The 22,396-nt window shown below is 35.7% G+C and overlaps 3 protein-coding genes across 4 annotated transcripts; 1 reads left to right on the top strand and 2 right to left on the bottom strand.

The window, feature by feature from the left end:
• On the bottom strand, window positions 1–9,806 carry LOC104245686 (uncharacterized). 2 transcript variants are annotated; one of them, XM_009801339.2, is made up of 12 exons: window positions 9,548–9,806; window positions 9,215–9,302; window positions 7,891–8,184; window positions 6,023–6,181; window positions 4,958–5,098; window positions 4,789–4,845; window positions 3,352–3,490; window positions 2,508–2,612; window positions 2,246–2,436; window positions 782–823; window positions 613–700; window positions 1–468 (listed from the first exon to the last, which is right to left on the bottom strand). In XM_009801339.2, exons 1-12 carry the CDS (start codon window positions 9,658–9,660, stop codon window positions 464–466), a joined length of 1,422 nt encoding a protein of 473 aa, XP_009799641.1. In that variant the 5' UTR covers window positions 9,661–9,806; the 3' UTR covers window positions 1–463. The 2 variants fall into 2 exon arrangements, with proteins under 2 accessions (XP_009799641.1, XP_009799640.1); XM_009801338.2 differs by having other exon boundaries at window positions 1–700; window positions 9,548–9,795.
• Window positions 9,807–14,214: 4,408 nt separating this feature from the next.
• LOC138887744 (uncharacterized) lies at window positions 14,215–15,164 on the top strand. Its single transcript, XM_070169524.1, has 2 exons — window positions 14,215–14,619; window positions 15,000–15,164. Exons 1-2 carry the CDS (start codon window positions 14,215–14,217, stop codon window positions 15,162–15,164), a joined length of 570 nt encoding a protein of 189 aa, XP_070025625.1.
• Window positions 15,165–18,944: 3,780 nt separating this feature from the next.
• LOC104245688 (ferritin-1, chloroplastic) lies at window positions 18,945–21,416 on the bottom strand. The gene is made up of 8 exons (XM_009801340.2): window positions 21,039–21,416; window positions 20,823–20,906; window positions 20,660–20,720; window positions 20,466–20,553; window positions 19,938–19,999; window positions 19,678–19,743; window positions 19,496–19,559; window positions 18,945–19,373 (listed from the first exon to the last, which is right to left on the bottom strand). Exons 1-8 carry the CDS (start codon window positions 21,317–21,319, stop codon window positions 19,324–19,326), a joined length of 756 nt encoding a protein of 251 aa, XP_009799642.1. The 5' UTR covers window positions 21,320–21,416; the 3' UTR covers window positions 18,945–19,323.
• Between the last annotated feature and the right edge of the window lie 980 nt (window positions 21,417–22,396).

Consider the following 22,396-nt stretch of genomic DNA (forward strand, 5'->3'; position numbering starts at 1 on the left):
TTATGATAAAATAGCTAAAAGATCCACTAAACAATTGATTAGTGACCGAACTTGAGCGTCAGTCATACTCGTGTTGTTGTTACATACTATCTATGGCAATGTAACTGAGACTTGACAAGGAGCAGCCAAATCAACCATTCAAAACTCTAGGAACATGGGCCAATAACAAAGTAACAGAAAGAAAAGCAACGACTGGAGTGGAAAAGCAACGACTGGAGTGGGAGAGTCAAGAGTTAAAAGAGGATTCCTCACCTCTTTCTCTCATTCAACACAGCATAAATTCCCCAGATGTGAGAAACATACAAAAAACACTAATCAGTGATTATATTCCTTCTCTGCTACCTACGGTTAGACCTCCAAAAATCAACTAGTGACTCTGTAACCCCGAAACATCATCCATACAAGACTTGTTATCCTAGAAATTGCAACCCTGCCAGGACCATCTGCTGGCTTAATGGATGAATCATGCTAATAAGGCACAACCGGCCAGACATAGAAAAGAAGAAAAAAGAAGAAGAGAGAAACTTGTGAGAAACTATAACTCGACTTTCTGAGCCGGTGAACCAGCATTCTTCAGCGAGAAAAGCCAACTAAATATTTGTGATAACTTACTGGAAGCAGAATTCTGCTGTCCCTGTTGCATGTTTGCATTGCAAAGCATATTATAGTCATGCTTCAAGTGAGGAGCAGCTATTCTTTCCTGTAGACAACAGTTAGGATGGCTAAGAGAGAGCCTATGTCCCAGTAAATTGAATCATCTAGTGAAATATGAAAATAATACCTTAAACACTTCAAATGGGCAAAAACTTGAACTGTTGCAACCCTACAGGAAGAGAGAATATCATCAAATTAAACTGAGTAAAACTAGCAAGGAACCAAATTTTTCAAAAAGAAAATCTAGCACACATAACCACCAAAATTCCCAAAGGGAACAAATTGTTAGCAGCATTTTGACAACTGATTTCTATAAGTCGTTTGAGTTCCCGGACACTGTTTTAGAATATTTTATTATAAAGGAAAAAGGAAAGTGACGAGAAAAGAAGAGAACACGCAAAGAAAAAGGCACAATGAGAGCTTACACGGGCATGCTTGTCTTATGGCAACACTGATACAAATTGTTTCACAGGCAAGTTCTGGTGGTTTTATCTACTTCCCAATATTAGAAAGACAATATGGCGCTTTATGAACTTGTAAGTACTAGTTTTAGGATACGTGTGATGCCGCGTGTAGCCTATATCATTGTGTATAAAGTTTTAAAGATTACATAAATATTACTCCATTAAAAAATATGTTTTGAGTTATAAATAAATTTATAAAAAAATATAAGGAAAGATCGAATAGTCAATAATTTCAAAATTCTAAATATTAGGAAAATAGTTAAATGATAATTTTGTGTACTGTGAATTCTCTTTTTAAAGCGTAAAAAGTTCGATCAACATCTCGCCAGGGAGCTTCTTGCTTTTCAACATTTCTAGTTTGGTTCTGTTTCCTCCTCAACAAATGTAAAACAAAGTTTTTATCACAACTAAATGATTACTGTTTTTTCCAACAATAATTTCTATTTCAAAACCTAGTGGTAGATATCATTTGTAGCACGCAGTAGTAAATTTTAGGAGTAGAAAAAAACGGCTTTATCAACCAGGCTTTACAGAAATACTTATGATTTAAATTTTAAGAACAACAAATAGTTCATAAGAAAGGAAAATAAAGAGGCAAATCGGTCTTGTAAGATTAAAATACAAGGACAGAGAACAAAAGTTACACAAATCATGGAGTTTCCTTGTAGGGAAAAGAAAGCTTCCTCCTACCTTTTTGTATTCTTTTTTATTTTCTCAATAATTTGTGTCCTTATTAGAAAAGATATCCAACATAGAATTATATTCGAAAAAACTTATTTGATTTAGAACTCCTAAATATTCGTGAAGTCTTTTGATTTTACAATTTTATCCAATGTAAAATATGTTTTAAAAGAGTAATAAAAGGTGAAAGACATTTCTCTAAGGCCTTCATGCTTTAATAAAATATAGATAGATATTGCTTTTACAGAATTATATCAGAAAAATGATTGGGACAAAACCACCTTTAATTGGGCAATATGGACCAGGCTGCCAGTGAAACCTTTTTTTTTTCAAAATTAAAAGTACAGGAATAATCTTCAGTATCCTAGCGATTAGTGAAGGACGAATCGCAAAGCAAGGACCATTCATAATAATATTCACCATAATATGAATCCAGAAACACTTACTGGCAATGCGATGGTATATTCATTATGTAGCACTTGCACAAAGTACTTGCTAGAGTTGCCTAATTGGCAGCTGTACAGGACTAACATGTTATTTCCGGCAAAAGGAGCCACTACACTTCCCCGCCAGTTTCTAGTTTTAGGAGGCTTCTGCGGGAGTTCCAAGCTTTGCTCTCTTTGTATCAGTTCAAACTCTATAGCAACCAGAAGCAGATTAGAAAAATTGGAGTAGGAGCGGTAACCATCCTACTGTACAAACACTCACCAGGTTCTTCAAGAAAGAGCCCGATCAGGCATGAAAAGGGAAGCAGAGTTTCTGCATGAGCAAAACGCATTCTTGCCTTTTCATAGGTCCCTGGAGCATATCCTTCTGAGGAGGAGAATGTACAAAAAATATTAAGAAAAGCTGAAATTGAAAAAAACACAAAACTAGATTACAGATTATTCCCAGGTTAAACATTGATTCACAGAGAACCTAATTCATTGTTTTGATCTAAGCTCAGTTTAGGAACTTTCAGTACATACACATGCATGATGGAAACTGACATGAATAGGATAGAAGAATTTTAGATAAACTAGAGTGAGTGATACACGGAGGCTTTCATACTAGGAATCAACAATTTGAGGATAACTTGAACATTAGAAACACCTATCTAAAAGGACAGCTTATAAGTAGAAGCTTAAACTCAACGAATAAGGAAGAATCTGCAAATTTAGGGCTGGATATATATTTTCCGGATTACCTGGAAAGAGAGACTAGTGAGATTTACACAAATCCTATTACAAAGGACAACTAACTAGCAGAAGCTTAAACTCGAGGAATAAGCGCAGAATCTGCAAATTTAACGGCTGATCTGGGATATATATTCTCTAGATTACTTGGAAGGAGAGACTAGAGAGATTTACACAGTTACTATTACATTTTACTCGTTTGGTTTGAGTACAAGGAATAAGGAGTTAGAATCAGTTACACCCTCCACTATCTCTTCCTTAATGATCCGTAGCAGCAACAAGGGAATAATAAGATATTCATATGCCTCAGGACAAAACTATTTAACCCCCAGCTAGATAAAAGAAAAGAAAAGAAAAGCTAGTTGGACCAGTATTACCTTCTTTAGCTTTAATTGCCCGTTCCATTGAGTGAACAACATCCTCAAGCAGTGGCACTCCCATTCGATAATTTAGTGAATCACCATAGCCTTTCAGAATGAACAACTCCAAATCATCAGCCCATTCCAACAAAGAAACCTAAAATGTAAACTTGTCAGTGACCATGGATGGCAACAAGAAAGCTCCAACATTCCATATAAATGAAAAGTTGGAGATGTGCTTAACACTCTGTTTGGATCATCGTTACCCATCATTTTATAATGTATTGTATTGTACTGTATTGTGTTGTATTGTATCGTTTTATGATACAACGTTTGGATAGATAGTATCGTTTATTGTGTTAAATACCATTTTTATGTTTGATTTGACTGTATCGTGTTGTACTATAGCTGATAAATTTACTAAAATATCCTCAAACGCCATAGCACAAATTTTAAACTATATTATGTAATCAAATACATGTAAATATAGATCTTCGAACCAGGTGCAGTTGCAAACAAAACTAATAAGCTTATGCTAAACTTTAAACCATGATTTTAACTTGGTAAATTACATTGTCGGAATATACAGCTTAATAAAAAAATAAAAATCTTCAAAACTAGTCATAGGTGTAGCACAATAAAGAGAACTAAAAAATATGGTCATGAACAAAAAAAAAAGTACCTGTAGTTTCAAAATAAGGACAGAAACCCGAGCAAATTAAGTTGTTAATCAACAAAAAGTATCCAAAGAAGATAAAAAAACATACGAAAAAAGAAGAGAGGAAACGAACCAAATGGATGAAGGAAGAAGGAAGACAAAGTTGGTTATTGGATTTTGGATGGAGTAAAATAAATAAACAGATAAAGGATAAAATAAAATTGGAGTAATAAGTAAGGGAATAATTGGAAAGAAAAATAGGAAACAATCCCACCACACCAAATCGGTTGTTTCATAAAATGAGACTTTTTCATCATTCCGGAACAATGAATTTAACAATACAATACAATCAATTTTAAATAAACAATCAAAACAAACATTGTTCTGGGATAACAATACAATACGATACAACGGGCAATAACCATCCAAACAAGCTGTAAAATACATGGTGCACAACAAGTACATCTTATGTTTCAAGCAAACATCATAGAAGTTAGCTTGATCTCTCACCCTCTCCCTGCATTCCATGTTACGACACAATAAAAACAAAAGGAGCGCTTGTGAACAATACATGAGTCAACAACTAACACGAAATCCAACCTCGGAACCAAGAACCTACCTTCACCTTATTCTCCCCCCTCCCCCACAAAAAAAAAAAAAAAAACTATTTCCCATTTCGAGCAGAAAAAAGAGGAAAAAAGCTGGGAAGAAAGCAGAGAGAAGATCAGCAGGAACGAGGGGAAGGCCAGAGAGGAAATTGAACGAAGAAATAAAAGAATAGGATTGGTAAAAAGTACCTCAGATGGACTGAACAGACTACAAGCTCGATTGGTGATGTTCAACAAGGATGCTTCCTGGGGGAGAAGTCATTTAGAAAAGAAGATCTAGATTATAAATTAAAAAAAAAAAAAAAAGTATACAGTACAGGCTTTAGCACTCATCAGAAGGGTAATAGTGTATACCAACCTGTTTGCAGAGAAACCATAAAGAAGACACATCTTGTTTCGTAAAATTAAGCCCATATTGCCTGACTAATTCAAGAGTAATTTCATCCAATACAGGTTCTTTGAGCTTGTCTACATTTGGCTCCTGACTTTTTCTAATAGCCTGCAATCAAACGAAGATATCATAGTTTTGTTGCTCACTCAGCTCGCCAATCAAACATCAGAAAATGGAAACCTCCCCTCCCCCCCGAAACCAAACAAAAAAAGGAAAGAAAGAAATAAGCTTGCATCTGTAAGTCTTGCTTAAGCCTTCTGTAGATCAGATAACACCCATATCAACTAAAAGGAATAGGCAAAGGAGAGATTCCACAGGTGGTTACTTTAAGGAAAAATAAAGGTAGCAAAAGTTTACGATTCAGTACACCCTGTCCAGAAGATGAAATGTAGTGTATTTGACACTCAATTCATACCTTTTCTCCTTTATTTTTTATTTTTAAATCATAAACTGTAAGACTTAGCACTTTGTCGATAAATGGATGCAAGATTTCACTTTTGTGTGCATTAGACTTTTCAAATTTTTTCATACCGCCTTAAATAACTTAACTGAAAATTAGTTGTGCTCCATCAAAATTTTCAATAGTAAATTCCTAATATATCTATTCCTAGTCCTCGGTCCCAGTTTAAACAGACTCTTTTTACCTTTACAGGTTTAGGAGATATTAAACTTTGCTATTTTAGGAGAGGAGCTTCATTCCATGACATAAAATTGTGAACTCTAGCTAACATCAAGCCATACTGAATGTAACCAATATGTACCCTGAGTAATGTAATCATTAACCAGTTAAGCGCATGAATGTAAGCTAATTTTGATGTCATTCACACAGGAATAGATCATTAACCAGTTAAGTGCATGAATGTAACCGATATGTATTCTGAGTTACCTCGGGGTAGGGGTAAGGTCTGCGTACACACTACCCTCCCCGGACTCCACTTGTGGGATTTTACTGGGTGGTTATTGTTGTTGTTGTTGTTGTTGTTGTCACACAGAAAATTTCCACCATATAGGCAGATAAATTTGCATTCATACCTTGTAGCTTTGACAACAATCATGAAATCTCAAAACTATGTCACTTGCACGGCTTTCACTGGTAACAGCAAAAGCTCGATGCCTTCCTGGTCCAAGCTTCCCTCTTCCATTAAATAGCCCCATCCCAAATGCCACAGCGCTAGCTGATGCCCGAGGAACCTATATATTTAAACATGAATCTTGAAGTCAATATGACTGGGAAAGGTAAAAGAATTTGACATGGAATTAAGAGACTGCAACCTTTAAAAACAAAGGTATAGTTGTACGAAAGAAAGTATATAAGATCTAAAATCATGCAAATCAAAATACGTGTAAAGCATCTGAATTCTCGTTGCATCACTTAAATATGTGAAATTTAAGATGAGCTTTGGTTGGTCAATAAAGACGCTTGGCTGCAACATCTAAAGCCATGTTAGTGCCTGATAAAAGCAACAAGATGGACAAAAGCTTCTACAAAAATCCCTGCTATCTGTTTATTTGGAGATCATCTGTGTGCAAACTTGTTATACATAAACACCAGAAGTCGGAAAACGAAGACAAGGCAAAGTGCAAGTCATAGGACCAAAAGTCCTTAAGCTCACAAGATGATAAGATATCCTTTTTTAATGACAAGATGATAAGATATTCTATGATGTCCTTTAGCCCTTCAACTATTGTTGGCACCAGTTGCGGATCCACCCCTTTAGGAAGGGGTGGCATGGCACCCGCTAAGATGATAAATTTTTTATATACCTATGTTTAAATTTTCTTACACTAGGCTAAATATCTGATCTTGCCACCCCCAGCCGTAAACTAGACAAAGGTGCCATGGTTGGTAGATCTTTTTGAAAGCTTCTCTCATGTATAAAATTCAAGTTGGAATTTATCTTGAACCTTGTCCGACTTTTCCTTTTCTTTGTGCTTTTTATTTCCTTTTGTCCCAGATATTTTCCTTTTCGGCTACTCCCAAATTTTCTATTTGTCGTTTTATTATTTTTTATATTTTTTTCTCTATTCTATTATTTTATATGTGGTCTCTAGCAAGAACACTCAAAAAAGAGACTCCAAAACTTTAAAATTATATAATATAAGCATTCCTCTTAATCTTAAATTTATGAGTTTTCTGCTTTCGAATCCGAAAAACTTGGGTCTTGATGGGAATTTTGGATTGAGATAAAAAAAAATTCATCTTTTTTATTATATCATAAAACTTTGTGTTATTCTATGGTATTAAATATAAGTTAAATCTCTTTACTATTAAATTATGATGAAAATTTCGTAAGCATTGATTAAAAAATATGAGATTTATGATACTGATATTTGGAAACTTGTCGTTAATTTAATTTTATACTTATGGGGTATAATTTTTCTATTGAAAATATTTTTTAAAAAATTTTCTTATTCTGTATGATGTAATTCCCTTATTGAAGATGTTATCTTACTTGTGTAAATTTATTTTTAATATACAGAAAAAGATGTAATTTCCTAGTAAAAATGTTAATTTTACTTGTGTTGTTATAATAAAGGTGTGATTCTTTATTTAAATGCTAATTACGTTTGTTTTTTCATATCCGAGATATAATTTTTATATTTACAAATAAAAAATACCTATTAGGTTGACCCAAATAAACTAAAAAAAAACAAATAAACGTTCCTAATAAATTCCGTATTAATCATGACAAAGTATACATTAAAGGTAATTATGGCACCTGCCACCTTCAATTCCTAAGTCCGCCTCTGGTTGGCACGTCAGATCTTTTTAATCATTGGTTGCAAAACTTCTTTGACTATTATTGAAGCTGGGATAGGAAGGATGACTTTAGTCGTGCTTGACCGAATATAAAGAAGTAAGAAACTAATATAAAGATGTAAGAAGAGAATCTATGAACCTGGGTAGTCTTGATTGAATATACATCTGGGTGGTATTCCTCACTGAAAAGGTCTGGAAATTTTTCCCCAACTCTGATTCCAAGATGATATAATTCATCTTCTCCTTCACTGATCAACTCTCCACCTGTAAGTTTTCCTTTCCAAGGAGAGCTCCACCCCAATAACCAAGCGGGAATTTTCTCCAAAGATTGCTTCTGTTCTTTTGCATCACGTACAAGGACTTCCAAATGAGCAGCCAAAGCTTCTAATTCCCTTATCTTTTTCTTCGTTGGTGCACGAGTTCCATGCCTTGCCTATCAAAGAAGAAGAAAGTGATTACAAGTTACAATAAATTATCTTTGAAACATCTCTTTCGAACAAAGCATTACTTCAGAAATTCCAGCCAAAATATTTAAATTTATCATCAGCCAGATTTCCATTAAAAACTTCAAATTCAAATCTTTGTGGAGCACGCATGTCTCTGTCTCCTCCATCATAAAATTTGTGAGAGAGAATCCAAAGTATGTAAAGTGCCAAAATAATAACTAAAGTGGTATAGAAGTATTTCCAATGAACATGGAGGGAGCAAAGAGAGCAGAGAATGGTGTAGTAAGTGAAAATCAGCCAGTTATTCTACCTCTAAAATTCTTCGGTGAAAGTTCTAAAACACTTAGTTAGCAATCTAAATTTTTGGATTCTGCTTTCCTTTCTGTGTTAAGCTACAGAGTATCTTCTCATTTGAAAGTATGATATCTTCTTCCAATAGTGGTATGGTGCAGACGGACTCCAGCTGGTACCAAAAGCCAGTGTATGGTCATTAGGAAAACCCCCAATATATACGTTAGCAATAAACCCCTAGATATGCTTCTAGAGATAAACACTAGTATATAAAGTTCAATCCTCAACGTGTTTGCATATATTTCCACATATAAACATCAGTTAAATAGAATTTGATTCATAATTTCCATGCTCTTATGGTTCCAAATAATAACATGAACATCAAATCAATCTCCAGCAGCTTTCAGCTAGGCAATAATAGCCAGGTGGAGAGCCACAGCCAAGGAAGGGGTTCAATTGAATCCCCTTCGTCGGAAAATTGTACTACGCAAATAGAGTAAAAACTATCTTTTTCATATATTATGAAACAGAAGGGATGTACGTAGTTCAAAAAATGTTGTATCACAGGTTTCAATATTCTGAATCTCCCTGTTAAAATTCCTAGCTCCGCTATTAATAGCTTTCGAGTAATCCCACTACAGACAATACAAGTACTGGCATGTATTTCCGTAATATAAAAAATCATCTGAATTTAAATGAAATTGGCAACATCTTACAAAAACTCACCACTAGATTCAAATGAATAGGTGTACATTGATCTGGAATTTCAAAAGATACGAATGAATTCGCTGATATGTCCTTGGAAACATTATACCTTCCCACAAAAAACAATAAACAAGTAGTAATCAATAGAACAATTCAAGGCAGCAAATGAAAACGCCAACTGCATTAGTAACCGACTGCTATCGAGCACTCAGATAAACACCAAACTCTGCAACAGAAACTGAAAATTGACACGTAGATAAAGCAGTGCAGAAATATACAGCCCTAATTACATATCACGGATCAAATTTATCCTTTGACAGTATCGAATTTCAAAATAATTGATCAGAGAGAAACCTGGATACAGTGGCAAGGTGTTTACGAACATCGAAGGAGGATTCACCAGCGTTTGATTGTAAGAAAACAGGGAGGAGTAGCAGTATGATGAGATTAATTGCAAGCTTCACCATTTCTTCGCTGCTATTGATCTGTGTTTTTTTTCAGAACTCTTGTGATTATTTATACTCTAATTTTTTATTCGTTCTATGAAAGTTCTTTTGCATATTTGCGACTTTCAAGAAGAAGCCAAATGGTGCTATATTGAGTGGTCTAAGACAGATCATAAACGAAGACGGACACACACGAAACTTCTTTATGGGTTTTAGTTGCGGGGTCCATCATTACAGCATCCGGTTCATGACTCATAAACACGTGGCAGTTGGCTCAAAGCTTGGGTTTTAATTGGGCCTAATGATATGGTTCATGCAGCAAAGGTGGTAAAAATAGCACGGTCTAGCCAGTTTTTGGACTTGTCATTCAAAAATAGCTAGCATTTATCAAGTCAATGAAAAATAATTACTATTTTGCTTATATAGAGACCGGTCCAGCATAATATACTGGAGTTCGGTGCATCTGTATATGAACTTCCAGCATATTATGCTGGAACTCCAACACACGGAAAGTTCTAGCATAATATACTGGAGATTCGAGCACTTGTGTATGAACTTTCAGCATATTATACTGGACTGATATACTTTGCTGGAACTCCAGTATATTATGCTGAAGTTCTAGTGTACTTATGTTGGAACTCCATCATATTATGCTGGAGTTCCAACATACTTATCCTAGAACTCCGGTATAATATGCTGGAGTTCAAGTATACTTATGCTGGAACTCCAGCATAATATACTGGCGTATTTTTCGAGTTTTGAACAGTATTTTCACTCAAATTTATCTTTACATGAAAATTGGCTAAATTTCAATTACTTTTGAAACTGAGTTATTTTTGAACTGACCACTTATAAATCTTGCTATTTTTGAATTTCACCCTCTAGGTGGGGTGATTTGCACAAAGACGATCATTTGGTGCCACCGTTAAAATTTTAATCCCGTTAAAAAAATTCTTGTAAAAGTAATCTCCGGTCAACTATGCTCATTAGAACTTCTTGCCCTACGGCAATAGTCATAATTGGCTGCAAATTTTGACTATCGTCGTAATAGATTTGCAAAAGTTTAGGCAATCATCTGGCAATCGTTATAATTGGACGCAATTTCTAACTATTGCCATAACTGATTTACAAAAATCCTGCCAAATTGCTATAATTGGCCACAAATTCTGACCATCGCAGTAACTACTGTAAAAAAAAATCACCATCATATTTTGCTTCAAGATTAATCCAAATCAACGCCAAAAGACTTCAAATTTGATACAACCTTCTAATATTAATTTCGATAATTTTTAGTGGTTAGATTCACCTTAAACCTTCAAAAAATAATGGACGCATTTTGTTTTCTTCAACAAGTTTTTGTAAGCTCAAACAAAAAAAAACAAAAAGTAACAATTGTATTGTGTAATTTTCTTCGGAGGAGGAGAAGTAAATGCAAAAGGATAAAGTAGTAGAAGAAGATGCAAATGGAAGAATGTCGGATAGGTAAAAAGCGAAAATTTCTTAAAGAAGTCAAAATATAAAGATGAATTTTCAGAAACCATTATTGTTTGTGGCTATTAACTTCCTATAGCTATGATATACATAATTACTTTCTATATCTACTATTCAGTTGTTAGAGTAGTGTATGCAAAAATGCCTAAAAATCAGGGTAGTCCCGTTGTACGCGCATGTATTCACATGTATTCGCGCCATGTATTCATGAATACAGCAGCGAAAAGCACCTAAAATCAGGGCAGTCCAGCTGTACGCGCATGTATTCACATGTATTCGCGCTGTTGTATGTAAAAAACACCTAAAATTAGGGCAGTCCAGCTGTATGCATGCGTATTCACATGTATTCACGACATGTGTTCATGCATACAATAACGGCAATCACCTTAAAAATAGGTATGTCCAGTTGTCTAAGAGAGATGAAAAATATAAATAGCATACTTCATGCCTTATTTCATGCATCAATGGTAGTATATACCATAAATACTTATTTTGTTATAAAATATAAAATGTAGCTATAGAAAATAATATTTTAAAATAATTTTGATTTATAATAAATAGGGTGTATACCTTTGCTATAAGAGGTAAAATTTTCAAATATAAATGATCTTAAAAATAGCCACCCAACGTAATTAGGCCGCAAAGGTGCGTGGACTTCCAGTTGGACCAGGGCAGCTTTCACAATGAAGAAAAAAATCGGTGTTGATTTAATGTATTTTTCATTTTTCTAATAATGTTAATTCATAAGGGAGCATGAAGAAAAAAGCTCTCCGTACATTATATAGTCGTTACTTTCTAAACGGTAACCTTACGCGAGTCTCCAACACGCGCCGCCCTATGGCGCCATCCTACGGAGACCCACTGGCGTGTATAGATAAGCAAATTAACCCTCCATCTACGGCGAATCCATCCGTCGAAGGAATTTCTGGGAAAACCGATTATGCGACTACAATCACAACGGCAACACCCAAACAAACAACCAATATATGTCATGCCAGAGAGTCGATTATTGCAAGACATACCACATACAAAGGAATGCCGGCTACGATTTTCAAAGCTTCTGACAATTATGGAATTATGGTTGACGAATGTAGACTGACCATCATTGGCAAATTTCTTAAGCCAAGGCCCCAAATTGATAAAATTAGGTCTACTTTCAGAGAATTTTTTCCAGTGAAGGGATCAGCTAAAATCGGCGTCTATGACAACTATAATGTGTTTTTGGACTTTACTAATGAAGATGATTTCAATTCTGTTTGGTTCAAGAGGGTTGTTGAAGTGGATGGAATACAGATGTGGCTTCAAAAATGGATGCCGGATTTCAAGCCAGATGAAGATATCCCCATTGTTCCGGTATGGGTTCTGCTCCCAGGTCTTCTTTTTAATATGCACACATGGCATTATGTAAAGCAAATATGTAGTGAAACTGGCACACCGTTAGCGAGGATGCTGCCACTTATGGTCGAACTAGACCAAGTATGGCTAAAGTTAGAGTCGAAATCGATCTCCTTAAACCTCAAATATAAAGTGTTTATATGGGATACAAGATGAGGATTCTCCACTGAAAGGTTTTACTCAGAAAATAGAATATGAGAGTGTTCCAAAGTATTGTAAACATTGTAGAAAGCTTGGCCACAACATGGTGAATTGCAGGGTTCTGGAAAGGAAAAGGACAAGTGAAACGAAAGAGGCTGAGACAAGTCTTAAAGAAACAAACTTCATTCAAGCAGGAGAAGAAAGCAGTAAGGAAAATCAGCAGAATAGCAATGAGGATAGCAACTTTATTGATAACAAAGGAGGGACAAAGGATGTACAACACAAGAAGGAGAACATGAACAAAAGAACTATGACCACTGGAAAAATTGAGCAGACCATGTTGACAAGAGTCAAAGACAAGAAAAAAAATCAGAAAAAGAAGAAGATGCCAAGAAAGAAAAGTAAGATTAGCTTCAAGCCTTCTCTTAATCACATTAAGAGAAAAGGGAAAAAGGTCACTACTACTACACAAGCTCAGCAAATTTTGATTGAAGAAAGCTGCCGAGATGAGAGCAAAGTAAAAAATGGGAAGGAAAAGATGGCTGTTGAACATGTGCAGGAAGCGGAAACTAGTTCGACAAAAGAAAAAAATGAAGTACAGCAACACAATCAATAAAATAAGGATAGTGGGGAGAAAATCGAGAATACAATTAAATCATCAATAAATAAGGAGGAAATCACGAACAAGAAGAGGTACAAAATTAATGATATTGATATGTCCACCAGTTTACCCTCGAGCATTAAAAATCAAGAATCTATACACTTGGTTGTTGAGCTTAGAGGTGAACACTCAGTCGACCAACCACCTAAACCCCTCGATGGTAACAAAGAAAATACACAATTTTAATATAGAGACACTGGATCATCACAGTCCAAGGAAGAAAGATCAAACCAAAATGAGAACTTTACAAAAATGCAACATGAAGACGATTTTGAAAATGAAGAATATTCAAAGGACAATAGAGGCAGAAGCAGACAAAGAAACAGAGAAAGAAAGAATAAAACAAGAACCTCATCATCCAGCAAAGTGGGAGAACAGAAACAAATTACTACCACTCCAATATCCCATAATTAGTACAATATGTTGGAATATTAGGGGGGTAAGATCCAAGAAAGTATTTCATAGACTTAAAAATCTTGCCAACATTAATAAAGTGATGTTCATTGCTATCTTTGAACCTTTTGTGAATATGCGCAAGATTGACGGATACAGGAGATTTCTAGGTTTCACCCATTGCTTGGCCAATTCCAATGGGAAGATCTGGTACTTCTGGAAACACATAGATCATGAAGATATTTTGATTAATGATGAACAACAAATTATTCTCCATTTCAAGGACACTTGAACATTGATAACTATATTACTGTGGTGTATGCTAAATGCACTTCTGTGGAAAGAAGAGATTTATGGGATAGTATTGAAAGTATGAGCAATCGGATCAATGGTCTGTGGTACATTGGGGGAGACTTCAATTCCATAATGGACCCTAATAAAAAGTTAGGGGTAGACCACATAGAGCTCACATGTGTTTTGATTTCATTAGTATAATGGAAGCTTGTGGCCTTTCTGATCAAGGATTTGTAGGTTCCAGATTTACTTGGTGCAACAATAGAAGACCTAGTGAAAGGATTTGGAAGAGACTTGACAGGGTTTTTGTGAATGATCAATGGACCCAAAGGTTTCAAAGCTGCATTGTCAAGCACGTGGTTAGAACAGATTCAAACCACCGACCTCTTTTGATGAAGTGTCATTCTGATCAAAAGGAGTTTATTAGGTATTTCAGGTTCCTTAATTTTTGGACAGAACAAACAGATTTCTTGGAGGTTGTTCAAGATTCTTGGAACATGAATGTCATTGGCAATGCGATGTGGATACTTCAATGCAAACTCAAAACTGTGAGCAAAAATTTTAGCCAATGGTCCAGGAATATTATTGGTGATGTGAAGGAACAAGTAAGTATTTGGGAGGTCAAGGTCCAAGCATTAGAATAACTGAACATTCTCAATAACACAGAACATGATAGGGAGGAGCTAAACAAGGGCCATGCAGAATATGTTAGATGAATGGGTATGCAAGACTATCTTCTAAGACAAAAAGCTCGGATTAAATGGTTCAAAGATGGGGATTGCAATAGAAAATTCTTTCACAGTGTACTTAGAGACAGAAAAAAGAGGTTACAAATATACAAAATCAAGAACCACAGAAATAGATGGGTTCAAGGTGAAGACAAAATTGCTAGAGCAGCAATCAAATATTACAACACTTTCTTCAACCTCAACCAACCACTTTGAATCATGATTTGCTGCAATGTATTCCTCAATTGATTACAAAGGAGGAAAATATTTTTCTTAATAGCATGCCTAATGAAGATGAAGTTAGAGAGGCTATCTTTAGTATGAATCCTGGTAGTGCTGCTGGACCAAATGGTTATAATGGAATTTTTTTTCAAATATGCTGGAATATTGTCAAGCAGAATGTCATGGACTTTGTTGCATAATTCTTAAGAATTGACTAAATTCTATACTCATACTTGTTTGGCTCTTATACCAAAAGTGGAGAATCCTTCCACCTTCTCTGATCTTAGGCCCATCAGTTTGAGCAATTACACCAACAAGATCATCTCCAAGATTATTTCCAAAAGACTCAATCCTCTATTAAATAAGTTAGTGTCCAGGAACCAAAGTGGCTTTATTTCTGATAGACTAATTACAAAAAATGTTATGCTTACCCAGGAAATTGTCCTTAATATATTCAAGATGAATACTGGGAGAAATATTGTTCTAAGGCTTGATATGGCTAAGATCTACAATTGAATGTCATGGACATTCCTTGTGGCAGTTTTAAAAAGGTTTGGCTTTTCCGAAACTTGGATTAATAGTATTTGGAGACTTATCTCCAACGTGTGGTATTCTGTTCTTATTAATAGATCCAGAAATGGATTCTTCTCTTCATCACAAGGCCTGAAACAAGGTGATTCACTATCCCCTTCACTCTTTATATTAGCAGCAGAGGTTCTCTCCAGGTCACTCAACAACCTACACAACAATAACAACTTTATCCCTTTCTCCATGAATCAAAGAGATCCTCGGATTAACCACCTTGCTTATGCAGATGATATTATCATTTTTAGCAGTGGCAACAGTAGGTCAGTGAAGCTGATTAAGAAGCAAATTATCAATTATGAGAGGACTTCTGGTCAAAGGGTGAACAAACAAAAAAGTTTTTTTTCTCACTAACCCTAAAGCTAGTGCTTATAGGATCAATAGGATTAGAGCTTGTACTGGTTTTATGGATAAAACTTTTCCGTTTATATATTTGGGCTGCCCTATCTATGTGGGGAGGAAGAAGATTTGTTATTTTGATGATATGGTTACTAAAGTTGTAAAGAAACTCAATGGGTGGCAAGGTAAGATGCTCACATATGGTGGAAAAATGGTTCTAATCAAAAGTGTGCTTCAGTCTATGCCTACATATAATCTCACTGCTATTAATCCTCCAAAAACATCTCTTAATCTTCTGGAAAGGCACTTTGCTAGGTTCTTCTGGGATTCTAATGCTGATAAAGCAAAATATCATTGGAGATCTTGGAAAAACCTTTGCCTTCCTATAGATGAAGGAGGTATTGGAATTAGGGACATGACTGACATCTCAAAAAGTGGCATTCTGGTAACTCTCAAGCATGGAAATTCCTTCTTAACATCAGAGATAATGCAAAAGCAAAGATCGTTTGGAAAATAAATAATGGAGACACTAGTATGTGGTGGGATAATTGGAGCGAAACGGGTGCTTTGGCTACTCTCTATCCAGATGATGTAACCAACCATAAAGCTAAAGTCAAGGAGTACTTCACAAATAGAAGATGGAACCTTAACAAATTGAGAAGAATCCTTCTAGAATATATGGTGCAGCAGATCAACAACATTGAGATTGGCCATGAGGATCAACATGATTATGCCAACTGGAATGCTACTCAAGATGGATAATTCTCCAACACGTCTGTATGGAATATGATCAGACACAAAAAGGATGAGAACCATGTTCTAGCTCAGGTATGGCACAAAATTCTTGCCTTTAAGATATCTTTTCTAACTTGGAGATTATTTTTGTGCTGGTTACCTTTCGATGAAATAATTAACAACTTTAGCAACCAGTTATCCTTTATGTGCTTTTGCTGCTCAAATCCTATGTGCGAATCGATCCAACATGTCTTCATTGAAGGACAGGCTGCCAAGCACATATGGAATTTCTTTGGTGCATCGCTCGGCATTAGGCATCACCACTGGTCTCCAAATATGGTATTGAAAAATTGGAGGGATACAAGGCCTAAAAATGAGGTTCACAAACTACCTTCAAGTTGTTCCAATTTGTATTTTCTGGGAAATATGGGGAACAAGGAAAATTTGTTACTATAAGAATGGGGGTGCAAATACAATGGACCATTAATGCAGCTCTTTCTATTGCCTTCCCAAAACTAAAAACAACTGGTACTTGGACTCAACAATGCAAGACCATTGAACAACTCAAACCAGTGGTAGTATAGAGACAGGTATCTTGGCAAATGCCTGCGGTAGGAAGGTTTAAGGTTAACACAGATGGAAGTTTTCTAGGCAACAATTCAAGAGCAGGTATCGGAGGAGTTATCAGGAATGAACTAGGTGATTTGGTTATGGCATTTTCAATTCCTATCCAACGCAATAGCAACAACCAAGCAGAGGCACAAGCAGCCAAATATGGGGTAGACTGGTGCTTTCAAAATGTAATACGTGCTTTCGATTTGTAATTAGACTCTCTGATTGTGACAAATATGTTGAAAAATGAAGACACCAACAATCTCAAGCTTAGAAAGATAATCAAAGACATCACCTCGACAGTCACTAGGGCAGAGGTACACTTCACCCATTGCTTTAGAGAAGCAAATCAAGTAGCGGATTCTTTAGCTAAGTTAGCCTCGTCTAGTGGAAACGATACCTTCGACTACTCTTTTCAACAACCTCCGAAAGAGGTGAAGGGGCATTTTCAACTTGACAAATGGCAACTTCCTAGTATTAGAAAAAGATACGACAAAAGTAATTTCTTTGTAAGTTGAATTCATAGTTAGCTATGGAAGAGTTGTATAGGCTCTCTCTTCCAACTTTTTTTGAAGACTGCATCAGTCATGTTTCTTTTGAAGGTTAAGGTCCATGTGCCCCTCCTCTTTGTAATTTTTGCACGTGAATAGACATGGTAGGGGTCGAGCCTATCCCCCAACACCAACGGCACTAGCCTTGGTGATGGCTTAATATTTAAAAAAAAAAAGGGGGGGGGGGGGGGGAGCATGAAGGGCTAATTGGGCACTGGTCATTCGAATAGAAAGTATGACAATGCGTTTAAAATTTTGTCATCCACCATTTTTCAGGATTATACTCTATCATGCACACTTTTGAAGAATTGCACTTTTTCGTCTGAGCTTCAATAGCATTGCACTTTCCCATCTCGGTAAATTTCATCATAAAAACCTCAATAATGATGTCAAATATGCAGAATAAGTTTGTACATATAATTTTTTTACACCTGGTTCCTTTCCAGTTAACTGTTTCTTTTGATTTATCTCTCTTTTATTCTTTTGTCATTTTGAAATTTAATCCTGTCTCGAAGAGTTTAAACATTTGCTTGCATGAGTGGCTTTTTTCATATTGCCTTTCAGGTCTAATAATTAGAAGAACAAGAAGAAAAGGTAGATTTAATTAAAAAGGGAAATGTAAACCTTGCTGTTTGAATTTGGAAGAAATACACCTCTGTGTATGCTCTGTTACCATTTCTTTTTACTTGACGATCCCGCGTACAAATGTCAAACGTGCCCAAAATCCTTCAGATTAGTGGAAAACAGAAGTTTAGTTCTGATAATTATGAGAGATTGGGGAGAACAAGAAGAAAACAGTTCGGCTCCACAGTAAATTTGGTGCCTATTAGATTTTTTTTCACTACAAAATTGAAGAAAAATCAAAGAGAACTATCACCATACATGCAAGCACATGTAATTTTGGTTTAAAGAGACCATATCTTGAATTTACACTTGCCAATGTCCTCCTTCCATTTTTTAACCCCTCCTCGGATTAAGATCGATTAAATTGAAAATTGAATTACGTTACCAACTTTCTTTTCCTTTAACCAGAGGAGGAAAAGGAGAGAATTTTGTGATAAAATTATGATAAACCTAGAATAACTTTATAGCAAGACTTACAAATACCCAATATAGAGGAAACATTATCACAAGAAATTCAGAAACAAAATACTCATATGCAAAGTCAACTTCTACTGCAGGTCCAAATTAATTTGATGCAATAAATTGCAGAAATACCCACACATCAGTTGAAATAAAGGGGGACTCACTTAAATTTGATACAGTGCTTTCTGGGTGCACTTCATGTTCAAGCTACGAGAGCAAGCATGATACCCTAGATAAAACTAATTAAACTCCAAAAGTACTTGACAACTACTAAACTATAGCACAGCTGGCTAAATCTATTAGGTCAATCTTATATGGACTTTCTTACCACTCATACTTTCTACTACTAAGAGGCCTAGAATCTCAGAGCCCTTTTCTAATATCAAAATAAACTAAAGACATCCTCCACAATGGCAAAATACAAATGCAAAGTGAAATTCTATCTTCTCCTTCAAGCAGCAGCTCCCTCATTCAGCAGCATCTGATCGAACTGCCAGACACCTAAATCGCAACCAAAGAGGTAGATGTTATGAGAACAACTGAGGAGAGCATTGTATAAATAGGATATGAAGGTGTTTCACAATGAATAAGAAATATAATCTTTAAAAGGAGTGCAAGTTTACCAAGTCCTTGGCCAACTCTTCTCAGCTGAGCAACATATTCTGAGATCTTCTTGATTGCGTCCACCTATAATTAAAAAAATAGTTTCTTAAAATTCGTGAGCTACAAATGGATTTAAGATTTAACCTCAGTATCTTTAAATGCATATTGTAGTAGTATTTCTACAATGTAGTAAAATCATCACCTGTTCAACCAAGAACTCGCTTTCAAGAAAATCAGCCAAATGCACATCGTTGCTTCGTGAAGCTATCTGTTTTTTAAAGTTTAAGTACATCCATTAAAACATAAAAATGGTCACATTCAAAAAGCAAAGCATGTCAAATTGCCCTACTTGATATATATATATATATTTACATCACAAAAACCAGCAGAGTGATCATCCCTACATCAAATTTGATCCAAAAGTATGTCAACACAACTGAACAAGAATTTGAAAAAACTCACAGCGTGCAAGTTTAGAAGCCTTTGATTCGTCAACTTCTCCAGACAAAGTGCGAGCTCCATTGCTACAGTGCAAATTAAACAAAAAAGGAATTGGTAAGTAAATAATAAGTTCAATGTCCTTTTAGGAACTGTAACAATTGAAGTACTCCTTTCCTATGTTACTCGGACTCTCCAAAAATATCACCGGATGCGTGTCCGATCCTCCAAAAGTAGTGCATTTTTGGAGAATCGACACGTGTGCGGCAGCATTTTGGAGAATCCGTGCAACATAGCTCCTAGCTAAGAGCTTCCAGATTCACGAGGAAGGGCAGTAGTTAATACTTAATAGGGCTCTGGGAGTAAAGAGCTACAGTATCAAAATAAATATGCGCCTAACTCCATTTACTTTTCTAGGACAGTACTGCTTATAAACAGAAAAGATAGAGATCTGTGGGCCATTGCCACAAGTAATCCATGTCCCAGTTGTTCAAGTAAATATTGACAGAGACAACCATTCATATTTAGCAACATAAATGGAGGAACACTTACCATACAATGCATCCCCCTTCTCACAGTGATCAAACTCAGTAGGTGGCGCACAGATAGACAGCAGCTTCACCCTCCCACCGCGCTTGTTCTAGAAACAAAGAATACAAAATTTAGAAGTCATCTACTATAAAAACAAGGCAACAGGAAAAAGATGAGTTGGAAACAGAATTATGATAGCAGCAAATCATCGACACCTGGAATTCCATCAATTTCTCAGCGTGCTGTCTTTCCTCTAGACTAGATTCCTTGAAAAACCTAAATTAAACAAAGCAATAACTCAGAATTAACCCAAAAAAAATCTAAAAAACCACATAGGAAGACCATCAAAATTTCAAGAGGGTTTTCCGGAAAAATTACTTGGCGAGACCCTTGAGAGCAACGTTGTCTCGATCGAAGTAGGCAAACATCGCATGATAAACATATGAATTATTGTATTCCACACTGCAATCACAGAATAACTCATGAATAATCCACAGATTTAACCCTTACTTTACCTATTGACTTGAAAATTCCATTTGAAAAACAAAAAAGTAAAAAAATAAAAGATTAAAGGTTAGGAATATAAGAACTCACTTGATCTGTTCATTAATAGCAGCTTCGCAATCATCGGAGTACTTCTGGCGGCAAAGAGAGGTATCAGGAACAGCGGGTACAAGCATCAACTCCTTCTTCAACTCTTCAAAGGGCTCAAAGACAACGCCGGTCAAGGGCTTGTGGTTCGTCGCCTTTGAAGCAGAAACAACGAACCGATTTCCATTTTTTGGGGAAAAGCTCTTCGAAGATGAGAACAAAGGGCTCAGATTTTCCCCTTGGGTGTTCAACAAAGCAAAAGCTGGTGCCGCCTTGAGAAGCATGGTTAAAAATTAGGGTATGCAGAAAGGAGAAAATAAGAAGAAAAAACAGGGGAAATGAGAGAGGCGAAATTCAGTGTGTGGTGAGGACGGAGGATAGGAAGGGGAAAATGAGTCCTATTGATATACAAAATGCTGAGTGGAGCAGGAGACCGTGAGGACCGTTAGATCAATTGACAAGTGGATGGCTATGATTGATTGGCGGACAGAGGCGCGTGGTTGGCTTGTGGCATATCTGGAGATGCTTCTGGTCTTCTTGGTCCACACCGCAGAAAAGCGTTTTTACCCCAAAAGACAAGAAAAGGTTGGTGTAACTTTTGGAGAAGATTTTTTGAAAGAAAAATTTGTGAAAATATTTTTTTGTAATTTTGTTATAAAAGTTTTAACTCCCCAAATCAAAAGAATACTTATGTTGAAATGAAATTTAAAAACTGTTCTAAAATTTTAAATAAACATTTTTTTTGATATTCTTTTGTAAGAATCCAGCCATCATTTTTGTTTTGCATTTTTCTTTCTGTATTTTATGTTCCTATTTCTCCTATGATCTCTGTGGTGAAACTAATATTTTTTCCTTTTTGTTTTTCTTATTATCTTGAGCCGAGGGTCTTCCGGAAACAATTTCTCTACTTTTTCGGGTAGGGGTAAGATCTACGTACATACTACACTCCTCAGACCCCACTTGTGGGATTTTATGGGTTGTTGTTGTTTGTAAGATTCCAAAAATTCCACAATCAAATTCAAATGTATTAGTTTTCCTTTTTCCACGCCGCGCTTATATGGAGGACCAAAATTCCAAAAAATGTGGAGAAAAATTGGGGAATCTCCCCCACAGTTTTGGTCTTTTCCTCTTCTTTTCTTTTTTCAATGTGTTGTTTTAATTTTGAGACACAAATTTTCTTTTTTCTTCTTGGATTTGCTTATATTTTGTGGTTCACATTTCAAGGTAATTGTATTTGGCGATCAGGTTAGGTGTGAACGCCTTAGATGCTTCATTCTAAATCTGTATTACATATTGAACATCTTACTGTGTACTTTAAGGATAATTTGATTTTGGGCAAGTTTTACTATTTTATTACAACA

The sequence above is a fragment of the Nicotiana sylvestris genome, chromosome 3 (genome assembly GCF_000393655.2).
Source record: "Nicotiana sylvestris chromosome 3, ASM39365v2, whole genome shotgun sequence".
In the NCBI taxonomy this organism is placed as follows: Eukaryota; Viridiplantae; Streptophyta; class Magnoliopsida; order Solanales; family Solanaceae; genus Nicotiana; species Nicotiana sylvestris.